The 13,470-nt window shown below is 46.4% G+C and overlaps 1 protein-coding gene across 1 annotated transcript in view; it reads left to right on the top strand.

The window, feature by feature from the left end:
• The first annotated feature begins 2,934 nt into the window (after window positions 1-2,934).
• Window positions 2,935-13,470, top strand: part of LOC136631897 (mannosyl-oligosaccharide 1,2-alpha-mannosidase IA-like) — a 199,009-nt gene continuing 188,473 nt past the window's right edge. The window contains exon 1 of the mRNA XM_066606378.1: window positions 2,935-3,782. Coding sequence (XP_066462475.1) covers window positions 3,210-3,782 — 573 coding nt within the window. The 5' untranslated portion in view covers window positions 2,935-3,209. The remainder of the gene's footprint in view (window positions 3,783-13,470) is intronic.

The raw sequence follows: 13,470 nt of genomic DNA, 5'->3' as shown, positions 1-13,470 counted from the left end.
TCAGTGCATGCACAGTTCAGCTGGCCCTTATGTGGGCAGATTTGCTGTGTTGAACAGTGTATCAGCCTCAAATCCCACTTCTTGATCTACGATAAGGAGTGCTGACATCTCCTACGTCATCGCGTCACAGTGCCCGAGAAGAGGGAGTTAGAAGACCTTCTAGCTTTTTCACCATATGAGTTGATCAAAACATTTACCAAAACATGTTTTGTAAAGTACAATACCGTACTTCATTGCTTTAACGGTATAAGACTGGGTTCACACAGGTGGATTGGTTGCGGAAATTTCATCCGGAATTTTGCTGCGGCCGCTAATCCTGGAATTAGCCAGCCATGTGGGCAAAATTTGTCAAAAATCTCATCCACACGGGACGCCAATCCGTTGCAGCAAAGCCGGCAGAAGTCGGCGCTGGAGCATGGATTTCGTGCCCGCAGCATGTCTATTTTTTTTCCCGTTGCGGCCATGCTGCTCCCTATGGGAGTGCTGGCCGCAATGGAAAAGCATGCGGCCAAGCCGCTCCAAAACCCGTGGCACAGTGTGGCGGGTTTTGAAGCTGCGCTTTCCCGTTGGAAATCTTGCGGTTTTTCACTGCTGAAAAACCGCAAGATTTCCAGCAGGATTCCGACCTGTGAGAACCCAGCCTAAATGGTTTCATGCCCCCAAAGTGATAATACAGCATGCAAGGCTGAAAAAAAGACAAATGTCCAGCCCGGTCAGCCTGTTTCGACCCCCACCCCACCTTTTTGATCTAGAGGAAGGAAAAAAAACAAATGAGGCAGAAGCCAATTTACCCCATTTGAGGGGAAAAAAATCCTTCTTGACTCCATAATTACAGTCAGAATAATCCCTGGATCAACATTTTATAAGTTCCTACCTGACTCAAACTCAGATCAACAACCCCGCTGGTTACTTAATGTCTATATCCGGTAATATCATAGCACTCCAAAAAGACGTCTAGCCCCTCTTAAAGGGGTTGTCCCGAGGCAGCAAGTGGGTCTATACACTTCTGTATGGCCATAATAATGCACTTTGTAATGTACATTGTGCATTAATTATGAGCCATACAGAAGTTATAAAAAGTTTTATACTTACCTGCTCCGTTGCTAGCGTCCTCGTCTCCATGGTGCCGACTAATTTTCGCCCTCCGATGGCCAAATTAGCCGCGCTTGCGCAGTCCGGGTCTTCTGCTTTCTTCTATGGAGCCGCTCGTGCCAGAGAGCGGCTCCGTGTAGCTCCGCCCCGTCACGTGCCGATTCCAGCCAATCAGGAGGCTGGAATCGGCAGTGGACCGCACAGAAGAGCTGCGGTCCACGAAGGTAGAAGATCCCGGCGGCCATCTTCAGCGGTAAGTATTGAAGTCACCGGACCGCCGGGATTCAGGTAAGCGCTGTGCGGGTGGTTTTTTTAACCCCTGCATCGGGGTTGTCTCGCGCCGAACGGGGGGGGGGGTTTAAAAAAAAAAAAACCCGTTTCGGCGCGGGACATCTCCTTTAAACTCCTCTATGGATTTTGCCATCACCACGTGCTCAGGCAGAGAGTTCCACAGTCTCACTGCTCTTACAGTAAAGAACCCCCTTCTATGTTGGTGATGAAACCTGCTTTCCTCTAGACATAGAGGATGCCCTCTTGTTACCATCGCAGTCCCAGGTATAAACGGATCATGGTAGAGATCCTCGTATTGTCCCCTAATGTATTTATACATAGTTATTTGGTCGCCCCTTAACCATCTTTTTTCCAGGGTGAATAATGCCAATTTTGATAGTCTCTCTGGGTATTCCAGTCCTCTCATTCCGTTTATTAGTTTAGTTGCCCTTCTTTGAACCCCCTCAAGCACTGTAACATCTTTCCTGAGCATCGGTGTCCAGAACTGTACACAGTATTCCATGTGAGGCCTGACAAGTGCCTTATATAGTGGAAGGATAATGTTCTCGTCGCTCGCCCCTAAACCTCTTTTAATGCACCCCAAGGCTATGACAAGTTCCTGTAAATTTTTTTTATAGCAAAACATAGAAAACATGCTACCATGCAATCGTACTAACACGCAGAATAAAGTTACTAAACCCTAATGAATTACAGTAAAGTTAATGAACACTATAACACTAAACCCAAACAACTATGGTGCAATTGTGTTCTTTCCATTTTAGCGTGGTTTTAACTATTGCGCTTCCTACTTCCAACGCTGATGTAAAACTGGCCTTTCCCTGCTTGAAAATGTAGTTCTTCTATATATTATGTAGCATTATGTGGTACAATTAACAAAATGCAATTCGGCGAGCAAAAAATAAGCCCTTCTGTGGCTCCGTGCATGGAAAAATAAAGAGGTTATAACTCTTGGAAAGTGGGAACAAAAAATGACTACGAAAAAAGGCTTAAGAGATAAGGGATCAAAGTCAAAATGAGCAGGCATTGAAGGGTTAAACAGAAAACATTGGTGCAGTGGGCTGGGAGCAGAATTCATGTCGTCTAGGGGTTAGGGCACAGAGGACGTTATGCCGCTGACATGCAGGAAGCTGCCGGCCGCCCCGGGACTTCCCTGTTAGCGGTTCCTAAACAGCCCGCAGTGATCTAAGCGGAAGGCACAGAGTGGTAGCGCAGTAGATGAGCCGCTGAGTCCCTGCTCCTCTCCGTACCGCAGCCCCGTGCTGCGGGCTGCATGTGCCTGAACGCCGAATGAATGAAGCTGGGCTCTAGAGCAGGGGGCGGGGCTGAGGTGAGAGGACACATAACGGAGCACGGCGATTACTGTCCGCATTTGACACAGAGCGTCCTGTTACACAACGTTCTAATGCTCAACCAATAGCTGACAGGCGAGGCGTGGCCTGTGCAGGGGGCGGGGCCTTGCTCCCCTCCTCTGTGCTGCTGCCTGGAGCTCAGTCAGTGTCGGGTAGAGGCAGCGGAATGGCTGCATGTGTGTTTATAGTGTGTGCGGTCACCTGGCGAGCGCTCTCCGCCCCGGGGCAGGGGTAGTGAGCGGCCCAGCCTCCCTAGTCACAGGGATTCCCACACAGCGGGCTCCCCCTCCCGCTCTTCCCTTGCTCCTCCCCTCCGATAAACTCCGACAAACAGCCCGGGAAGTGGCAGCGAGACTCAGGACGGCGCTGAGCTGCAGGGACACGCTGCTCGCCGCTGCGCTTCGGGACTCTGCGCTCAACTTTGTGCGCTTCTTCCCCTGAGGCAGCGCGCTCTCTGCACGGACGCGTCCAGCGGTCATGCCCGTCGGCAGTCTGCTGCCTTTCGCTGTGTCCCCGCTGGGGTCGGGGAGCGGAGCTGGGGGCGGGCCGGGCGGATTGGCCCCCGGAGGCGGGGTGTCCGGGCTGCACTGGCTGGGCCCCGCGGGCAGGAAGCTCTCCGGGTTTCGGCTGACTGAGAAGTTCGTCCTCCTCCTGGTGTTCAGCGGTTTCATCACCTTGTGCTTCGGGGCCATCTTCTTCTTACCCGACTCCCCCAAGCTGCTGAGCGGCGTGTTCTTCCAGCAGCCCCCGCAGCCCCCTCCGCAGCGCACCCCGTTTGGTCCAGGGCTGCTGGATGAAGAGGATGGGGGTCGCCTCGCCCGGATCCGGGAGGAACATGAGAGGGCGCTGCGGGAAGCCAAGGACACGCTGAACCGGCCGCCCGAGCAGATCAAGGGGGAGATCCAGGAGGAGAAGGACAGACTGCGGGCGCAGGGCAGGGTGACCGCTGCGGGCAGGCTCAACCCCCGGCCCTTCAAAGAGCCCATCGGAGTGGTGGGGAAGGAGCCTGCCGACACCGATGTCAAGCAGAAGCGGGACAAGATTAAGGAGGTGAGCAGTAGACTGGTGCCGGTGTAACAGGTGATAGGAGCGCCGATCATGCTCCAGCGCTGGGCTCTTTGGGCATCCGGTACAAGGTGCCGGGGCACGGAGGGCAGATGGTGCCCGGGTCATGGGTGCGATTACCGGTCACACATGTGCTGCAGAGGAGGTGTCTATCGGATTAGTGCCCCGGCAGATGGGCAATCCTGGCGAGTAGTGCCCGGTGCTGAGCCTAAACCTACTTTGTCCTAGTCCAGATATAACGGTCCAGGGCTCAGTGCTGGCTTATACAGGTTACATGGTGCCAGCAAGCTGCTGAGAGCGGGTGCCTGCAGCTCTGTGATGCCTAGGCTACGAGGTCTCCATCATCCGCACACAATCCACTAGTACTACATGTTCTATAGGGGCATCATCTTACTCTAAGCTTCATCTAGGGGGCTTTGCCCTTGGTGTAATCTCCTTGGTCAGGCCATGGCATAGTGCAGATGTACACTGAGGTGCCATCAAGTCCAGTAGGTTTGCGGCTGAGACCTGGCTAGCTGAAGTGTGCCCGCAGGATGGCTTGTTAGTCACTGGGGATGGAGCCATTCATGATATGCTAACATACAAGTTTCATCCGATTCCATGTAAGGAATTGTGAAGGCAGTTCCGTTCAACAACCTGCTGGATGGATCTCAGGAGCCTGTGTGCCTAGATATCAGACTCTGGTCCCCGACTACTTGGGTTGTCTCCTCCTGATAGCCAGGGAAGTTTTAATTGCCTGGCAACTAAGCGTTCTTGTAGCGATAATTGCTCGCCCGAGCTAATGATGTTGCAGTTTGCTCACTCGCTTGGGGAGCTAGTTTACACTCAACGATGGTATCTATTTAATCTCCCATTATAAATGGCTTATCTTTTTTTTCTTACACAATTGTTCAGTTCACTATACCGCTAAATGCGAACGACTGAACGATCCGTGTAACGATTAGCAAACGAGCCAACAGTGCTTTTCAGGTTCGCATGAAACGAATTGTAGCAAATTTAACTATCTTTTGTCTAATTGTTGGCTGCGTTTACACGGAACGTCTATCTGTCAAATTCCGACCATCCAGCGATGTCTTGTCTTTTGAATGATCGTTCTGTATAAAAGAACCCTATAAATGTTGGACTGATTCCTGGAGGGGTTAAAACTGGCTTTTAAGATTGTATGGCAACTTGTCTGTCCCGAGTCACGAAACACAATGACACGTGTGAAGTAACAAATTTTCAACAGGTATATAAACTGTCAGGTCTGGTCTTCACCCCAGCACTGTTTAGAACCATTCACCCCCCCCCCCCATCCCCTTCATTAGTATAATGACTGGTTACTTTAGATATACAGACTGGTCACTCCTGAATGTCCAAAAAAGTTCCCTTGATTCTGCCATTTTTGTCTTCCTTTTTGTGTCACTGTTTATTTTTTTCAGTTCTGTTTACCACACACTTGACTATCTTATCATCTCACTATTGTCCTCTCTTGCTCTTCTATGTGGTTGCTGCTTGTTGGCTTCTGTCACTCTGTTTGCAGCTCTAATTATAATATGTCTGACAAGCTGAGAGTAGGCTTTGTGCGGAATGACCTCTTAGTATCTGAAGCCTTCCTTTTAATAGTTAAGATGCAAGTACTATTTCCTTTGATTTATGTCTTTCCATTATGAAGATCTTAGATTTACTTGTTGCCATTGATTTTTGGTCTGTTACTACCGGTAGGTGGAAGTGAAAACAGCCCTTCTTTAAATCAACTATTCGCTGCTTAGTCTTCCATTTCCTACCTTTTCTGCACTTTTCAAGTGAAGAAAAGTTTCAGGTTAAAGCCTTAACTAGGGATGTAATGTTCTGTTTCAGATCCCTGGTGTGAAGGCTGGATTAGGAGATTGAGTACAAGCTACATGGGTTCGCTGACGGATCAAAGAAATTGTCACACCGTTCACTGTGTAATATCAAACTGCAAAATAGTAATCTGTAAAAATCCCAATGCCATGGGCTTCTGTCAAGTCTTATTGGGCTAATGACTTTGACAGCCAGTTGTTGGCTGCAGCGGTGACATGTTGTCCGTAATGACGTCAGCACTGCTGCCAGTGATTGGCAGCCGCTGTCAAGGCTTCAGTAGGAACCTAAAGACCCTCTTAGAGGATCCATTTGCAAGGGATGCAGTTGACTTTTCATTGATCTAGCGTATTTATAAATGTTTCTCAACTGCAAAGAATTTGAATATCTCAACACTTAATAGCATCAAAAGATTCAGAGAATCTGGAGTAATTCATGTGCACAAGGACAATGCTGCTGGTCGGTAGTGGCTGCTCAGGATCTCGGGGCCCTCAGATGGCGCTACAGGAAGTAAACTTGCGTCCTATGGATGTCAGGGGATTAGAAGCTGAGCCGCTGCTGATAGCTGGCCTCACACTGCAACATCAGGGATAGAACCCCTGGTGTTAACCCCCAACATGCTGTAATCTATGGAGATCACAGCATGCAAAGCATCCACAGAGGGAGCACGCTTCCTCTGATGTCCTTGGCCTTCCACGATGTAATCGCGGAGGGATGATGGGTTGCTATGACAATAAGACATGAGTTATCGGTGTCCCGCTTTGCCATTGCCTATGATCGCTATTGTAAGCGATAAGGCATTGCAGTACAGAAGTTCTACAATGTATTATCCTAGCAATCATAGCTGTTATGGTTCAAGTCCCCTACAGGGATGTGTTAAAAAAAATTAAACTTCCTCTTTCTGTACACTTTCCCTTATTTGTATAAAATGCATTAAAAAAATTCCCCATTGTATCTGTGACGAATTTGAATACACAATTTATCTTTAAAAGTGATTTTTTTTAATTTTTTTAACCCAAAACTGATAGCAATAAAAACTATAGTTTGTCACCCGAAATAAAAGCCCTCACAGAGCTCCTTCCATGCAAAAATAAGTTATGGGAATGTGAATGCAATAAAGTAGAAAACCTATTGTGGCAAAAGCTAAAAAACAAAATTAGAATTTTGCTATTGTCTTAGTCGTACTGACCCGCAGAAAAAATGTCATGTCACTTATGCTGCATGATTAACGCTGCAAAAAAAAAAGCACGGATTGATGTTTTTTTTTCCTCTTCCTGCTCTACCCCCCCCCCCCACACAGATTTTTTACAATGCATTATATGCACCCAAATATGTACCTATAAAAACTGAAGTTTTCTATACAAAGAAGCCCTCATATGGTCATGTTGATGAAAAGATAAGTCATGGCTTTTGAAAAGTGGAGATGAAAATCCTCCAAAAATCGTTAAATCCTTTGGGCCAAAATAGGCCGTGTCCTTGAAAGGTTAAAAGTGGGCATGATTCTGTAATGCAAATCAATTGCTGCATGGGCCCGGGTAAACTTCCAAACTTGTCTATGAACACAGTTTGCCATGCAATCCACCAATGCAAGCGCAAGCTGTATCATGCAAAGAAGAAGCCATATATCAACACAAATGCTGGCGTCTTCTCTGGGCCAAAGCTAATTTAAAATAGATTGAGGCAAGATTGAAAACTGTTATGTGGTCAGATGAACCAAAACTTGAATTTCTCTTTGGAAACCATGGACATAGTGTTGGTGGTATTGTATTTTGACGCCACCGGAAGTAGTGGTGGAGCCAAGATACAGGGGGTTGTACGCCCCCTGCTCCTGATTGGCTATCCGGCTGTCTCCCCGTCCTCCCCCCTCACAGGTCCTGTAGGCACCGACAGCCGCTGTGGAGGAAGGTGAGATGTGGCGGTCGGGAGTTATAAACGCTGCTGGGCAGCGGGCGATGCCGTGGAGGGAAGTCATAGCGGCCGCTGGGGAGTAGAGTCACGGAGCGACCAGCAGGAGGGCGGGGCAGTGCAGGAGATTTCTCTCCTTTCGCTTCCACACCCCCCTCCATTGAGATAACACAGTAGCCGTTCACTACTGATCGTCCAACGTTTATGCAGCATAAAAGATCAACGATGAGCTCCTCATTCAGTTTAAACACCTGCCGTTCAGTAGCAAACGGCCGCTGTGTTATCTCAATGGAGAGGGGCAGGGGAGCGAAAGGAAAGAAATCTCCTGCACTGCCCCGGCCCCTGCTGGCCGCTCCATGACCCAGCTCTGCTAGCTCCCGTGCAGGAGCGCAGAGACAAAGGGACAAGTGTTGGGCATCGCTTGCCTGACATTCGTCACATGTAAATGGACCTTTAACCATACAATATATGGACTCTCTCACAGACGGTGTTACAGTGTTTAAAACGCTGTAAAATGTGTGTCCAGTGTCTTACAGCGTCTAAACACTGCTTACTATGCCAATATAGTGGGGAAATGGCGATGCTGTCAGCACAAAATATGCAGTGCAAACGCTCACAAAAACACTTTAAAAATGCAGCTTTTTTTACAAATGCTTGAGTGCCTTAAGATGGCAGTATTTTTTTTTTCCTGCCGTTTGGTACAATTAAAATATCAAAATTTTATATAATTATTTCTTTTTAGCTTTTCATCGGAGCTCTGTGATAGCTTGTTTTTGGTGGGACTAGCTGCAGTTTTTATTGGTACCATGCTGGTATACAATTAGCTTTTATCCTGTTTTTTTGCCTACGAAACAAACAAAATTAATCATTTTGCTCTTTTTTTTTTTTTTCAGTGTTTGTCATGCAGGACAAATATGTCTAGTCATTATGAATTCGATGGTACTAAATATGTGGGTTTTTAAAAAAATTACAAAGTGTGAACAATGTGCAGAAAAGGAGTATTTTGTAACTTTTTTACCCTCTTAATGTCCTTGTAGAGGACTTGAACCAGAAAAGCTATGATTATGCCTGTATTGCAGTACATCATCACTTACAATAGCCATCTGGTTACCATGGCAATCAATCAACCCTCTGCGAATACGTAGCAGTGGACTGATGTCACAACGGGAGTGCTCTCCCTCTGTTACCCCTTTACATGCCACAATCTACACTGATTGCGGCATTTAAGGCCCAATGCACACGGGCTGATTTGCATTGCGGAATCCGAAGCAGGCTTCTGCCTCCGGATGTCCATGGGCACGAGCGGAAATCAATTTGTATTAGAAGTTGTACCAGAATAGGGGATAACTTCATGATCAGTGGGGGTGTTCCCCATCCTCTTTACTGTAAGGATACTGCACGCCCTGCAGTGAGGAGGAGACTGAATGAAGTGTTTGTTGCACTAGCGCTCCATTCACCTCCAGTGGGACTGCTGAGATACCGGCACCTGCTTTGGGTATTCCTGTCAGCCCCATTGAAATGAATAGAGTGCTGACCATGCATGTGCTGCCTGCTCTTCATACAGAGTAGGGCGAAGGAGTATCGTTCTCGGAATCAGCAAGAGTCTCACTGTTTGTTTGTTTTTATTACTAGGTGGGGTTTTTTTCTGCTGCCTTTTTGTTCCAGTAAAACAAAAAAAACTAAGCAAAACTGAAATTAAGCAAACTAAAAGTTTTCAATATTTTTGAAACCCCAATGAATCAATGGGGGAAATAACTGATCAGTTTAATTGTTTTACATGAGCTTTCCTCCTCCAAACCCTGAGCAGAGACGGAAACCCTGAACTGAACCCAAGCGCAGGTTTGAATTCACCCTAAATAGTTAACAAAAAGATGTTACAGCTACTTAGATTTCCTCATCAACAAAGTATTGGAGGAAATGTTATTTCCAATAACTGGAATGGCAAAAAATAAGTTGTAAACAGAGTATTGGAGTAAAGGTCAATTCTAGAAGTTGTCAAAGCAAAGTTACTAAGTAGGGAAATGAAGAAGAGACCAAGAGATTTGAGGAAGTAAGAGGGTTACATCATTACCCGTGGGACTGCTAGATCAGATATTGTTTCTTGTGCTGCTCTTTCCTGACGTGTCAGTACCACTTACTGGCGTTTTCCATGAAATCATTCTAGAGCTTGTTTTCTCGGAAACCTATGAATAATTTCATAAACTGGATGTTACCTTTCCTGTTGTTGATGTGACATTTCCCTAAATGCTGACGGGGTCAATCTTTTTGTAGGGGCACATGCTATTTATGGTAGCAGCCTTGTTTCCCTCTAATGTACCCATACACGGCCTGGACACTGTTTTCCAATGTTTTTGGTGTAAATGCATTTATAAATCTTCCCTGTTATTCTTTATGATGATCTTTTGGTTTGTGTCCCCATGAGAACACGCGTGGCATATAATTCAGTAAAATATATTGAAATGGTGCCGACTGATAGTGTGACATGTCAAAACTTACCTTTCCACTCTACTGAAAAATCAGCTGAAAAATGTGTTGACAAAAATTCATTTTTTTTTCTTGATTCTTGTCAAAAATTCTCTGGAATTAAGGCCAGATTCACACGGGCACATTTACACATGGAATATGCAGAGAATAGAACCCATCGATTGCAATCAGTTTGTTCACATGCACATATTCCTCCTGTGCATTTACATGCAAAAACATAGCATGCTCTGCTTTACTGCGCATTTGCACACCAGATATCGCCATAGAAGTAAAAAAAAAAAAAAAATCCCTTCCCTAGGAGTAGTTGGAATTGAATACAATTTTATCTGGTTGTGATGTTGATACATTAGTGATTACAATATCGGAGCAAAAGGAGGTTTTGTTGCTGAAAACTGAACTCTTGAAGGCAGGCTCTAGTGCCCTGTTGTACCACCTCTAGCTTGGATACTAGATGTGATACAGGGGGTCATGGAGGCTCTAGTACCCTGTTGTACTGCCTCTAGCTTGGATACTAGATGTGGTACAGGGGGTCATGGAGGCTCTAGTACCCTGTTGTACTGCCTCTAGCTTGGATACAAGTTGTGATATGGCTAGGCATGGAGGCTCTAGTACCCTTTGTACCGCCTCTAGCTTGGATACAAGATGTGATACAGATGGGCATGGAGGCTCTAGTACCCTGTTGTACCGCATCTAGCTTGGATACAAGATGTGATATGGGGGGGGCATGGAGGCTCTAGTACCCTCTGTACCGCATCTAGCTTGGATACAAGATGTGATATGGCTAGGCATGGAGGCTCTAGTACCCTGTTGTACCGCCTCTAGCTTGGATACAGGATGGGATATGGGCAGGCATGAAGGCGTACAGGTTCAGTATGGTAACTCGCAGTATTTGGGTCCAGAGTTGCTGTAACTGAGCCTCTACGTCGTGCAAACTCATCGGCTGTTGTCCTGAACATATCCCTGAGCTGTCATTGTCCCTTGTATCGTAGGCATGACCGACTGTTATATGCGATGCCCCCCCCAGACCATTACACCATCAGTGGGGGCAGTGTGCCACTCTACAAAAAGGCAGTATTGAAGCGCTCACCCCTAGATCTACAGACATGAACACGGCCGTTATCCGTGCCCAGACCTAGGGCCTCATGTCCACGGCAGTATCAGTCTCCCTGTAGTTTTACTGATTTTGTAACCAGCGGTTCTGTCAGCAGAGATCGCATATGGCTGCGAGCGCACTGCGCATGTCTATGTATCACACGGAGATGTGCAGCGTGATTTTTAATTTTTATATATTTGTTTGGATTGCCCACTCTGTTTCATAGCTGGGTTGCACATGAAAACACCGCTCATATGTAATGTATTGCATATGGACAGCATTTCATAAGCAACCTATACCAATCTATAGGGCTCACCCTGAGATCAGTGTCTTGTGCGTATTGATGCGCAGTGTCCACACGTGTATATGGATCAGTCTATTGACTTAATTGACTCCATTCACCGCCTATCACGTGGACGTAATATGCGGTGAAAACTGTCATGGACATGGGCCTTAAACCTGGATTTGTTACTGAAGATAAACCAGATAAACTTCATAGCAGTCTAGTTTCATTGTTCACGACACCACTGCAAACAGAGGTGACGGTGGGTGTCAGAGGCAGTATATGTAATGGGTACCGTGAGGCCAAATTAAACAGTTGGACAGACATACAATCCTCTTCTGGTGGTCTGTCAAGGGCATTCTGAGCCTGGTCGCCTTGTGTGCGTGCCCAGTAATATCAATGAGAGCTGTGTCTGCAATTACCAGTGACAGCCAGTACACACAGGTCAGTTTGACCCTGATACCTCCAGATACTGGTGGCGGGTGCTGCCAGGAAAACCCCTTTACCATTACATACCACTATGGCTACAGGGGCCAAAGGATACTCTCTTAGCCTCTTGTGGATGTTTGGCATTGCACTCGGAGCTTTTGTGGTGCATACATCAGACGCCCACGTAAGGCTGTCTGCACATGGGCCGGTTTGCATGGCGGAATCCGTAGCGGGTGTCTGCCTCCGGATTCCGCAGCAAATGTCATACGTAGCATGCTATGGAAAAGTTTCGTTTTTTTGTTTTTTTTTTCCTGCCCACGAGCAGCATGCTCTATTCCTGGACGGATTGAAGATGGCGGAAGCCGTCCGACCTGCAGCCCTTTCACAATCACCATTGTGGTAATGTCATGGGGTCCGCGTCATGTGCATTGGCCAGCACATCTGCAGCAAAGATAAGACTGCGGACAAGTACGCAGTGGTCATCGGCCAGGCACTGGGCCTGCTTCTGCTGCGGGATCCTGCATCCGGAATCTGATCCGTCCGTGTGCAGGCGGCCTAACACAATGTGAACACAGCCTTAGTTCCACGCCTGTTTGCAGGCTTGCTGTTGGATGTAGTTGAGCTGAGGCTGTTTGGGTTACTGTTGTAGACATCTTATCATTACTTTCTGTAGAACAGTTCTCATTAAGCAGCTACTTCCAATGTGCGCGCCGCTGTGACCTTTCACTATTCCACTTAGTACAGATAGCGATGGAATGAAGAATGCCGCTCCAGCAATGTGATAAAGCTTCACTCATTTACTTAGCAGTATGTCCAAAAAATTGCTGCCAGCTTGTCACTTTTTCTCTTTTTGACTTGCCAACTTATCTGTGTGTAATCCCCCTCCCTCACTTCACTGTGCTGCAGTTGGACTGGGTTAATTGGAAATACTGCTTTCATGAAAAACTAAACTTGGACTTTCACCTGCTTTTTGCTGTCTTTATGAAAGATTTCTAATTGCTAGCACAGTGGCTGCATGCTGTGAGATATTGGTCAGTTTCATCCCATTATTTGTGTTCCTGCTGGTAACCCCTTGAGGACCGGCTTTTTTATTTTTTCCCCCTCCTTAATTACAAAGAAATAACATACTTGTGTACATATAATGTACTTTTTTTTCCCGTGCTACTTCTAAAAAAAAAAGCAGTATCTTTGGAAGAATATAATGTTCTTCCATCATCTTCTAACTGCCATAACTTTATTTTTCCGTCGCTATAGTTATGTGCATGCTCGTTTTTTGCAGGACATTCTGCAGTTTTTATTAACGTTTTGGAGTGCATGCAAATTTTTGATTACTTTTTTTTTTTCTAGGAGTTGGCGTGATGAAAAAAAAAAGCACAATTCTGGCATTGCTATGACAATGTTCACAAGTTTTTTTTAAACTTCTTTTTTCTAATGTTTTTCTTTTCCCCTTTTAAGTCCGCACTGGGGACTTGTGATCATTTGATTGCTTGTCCAGTATAATGTAATACCATATTATTATACTATACTGCCCTCTGACAGGCATTCAATCATGCCACAGGCATGGCTTGATAGGCAGGCTGCCATGGCAATCAAACAGCATCTTACAATCAATTTGTGGTGGGGAACATTTGGGACCTTTAGTTTAGACATGGGAATTT

This window comes from Eleutherodactylus coqui, chromosome 1 (assembly GCF_035609145.1).
Source record: "Eleutherodactylus coqui strain aEleCoq1 chromosome 1, aEleCoq1.hap1, whole genome shotgun sequence".
In the NCBI taxonomy this organism is placed as follows: Eukaryota; Metazoa; Chordata; class Amphibia; order Anura; family Eleutherodactylidae; genus Eleutherodactylus; species Eleutherodactylus coqui.
The sequence above is the reverse complement of the archived record's forward strand: the minus strand, read 5'-3'. Positions and strand labels throughout refer to the sequence as shown.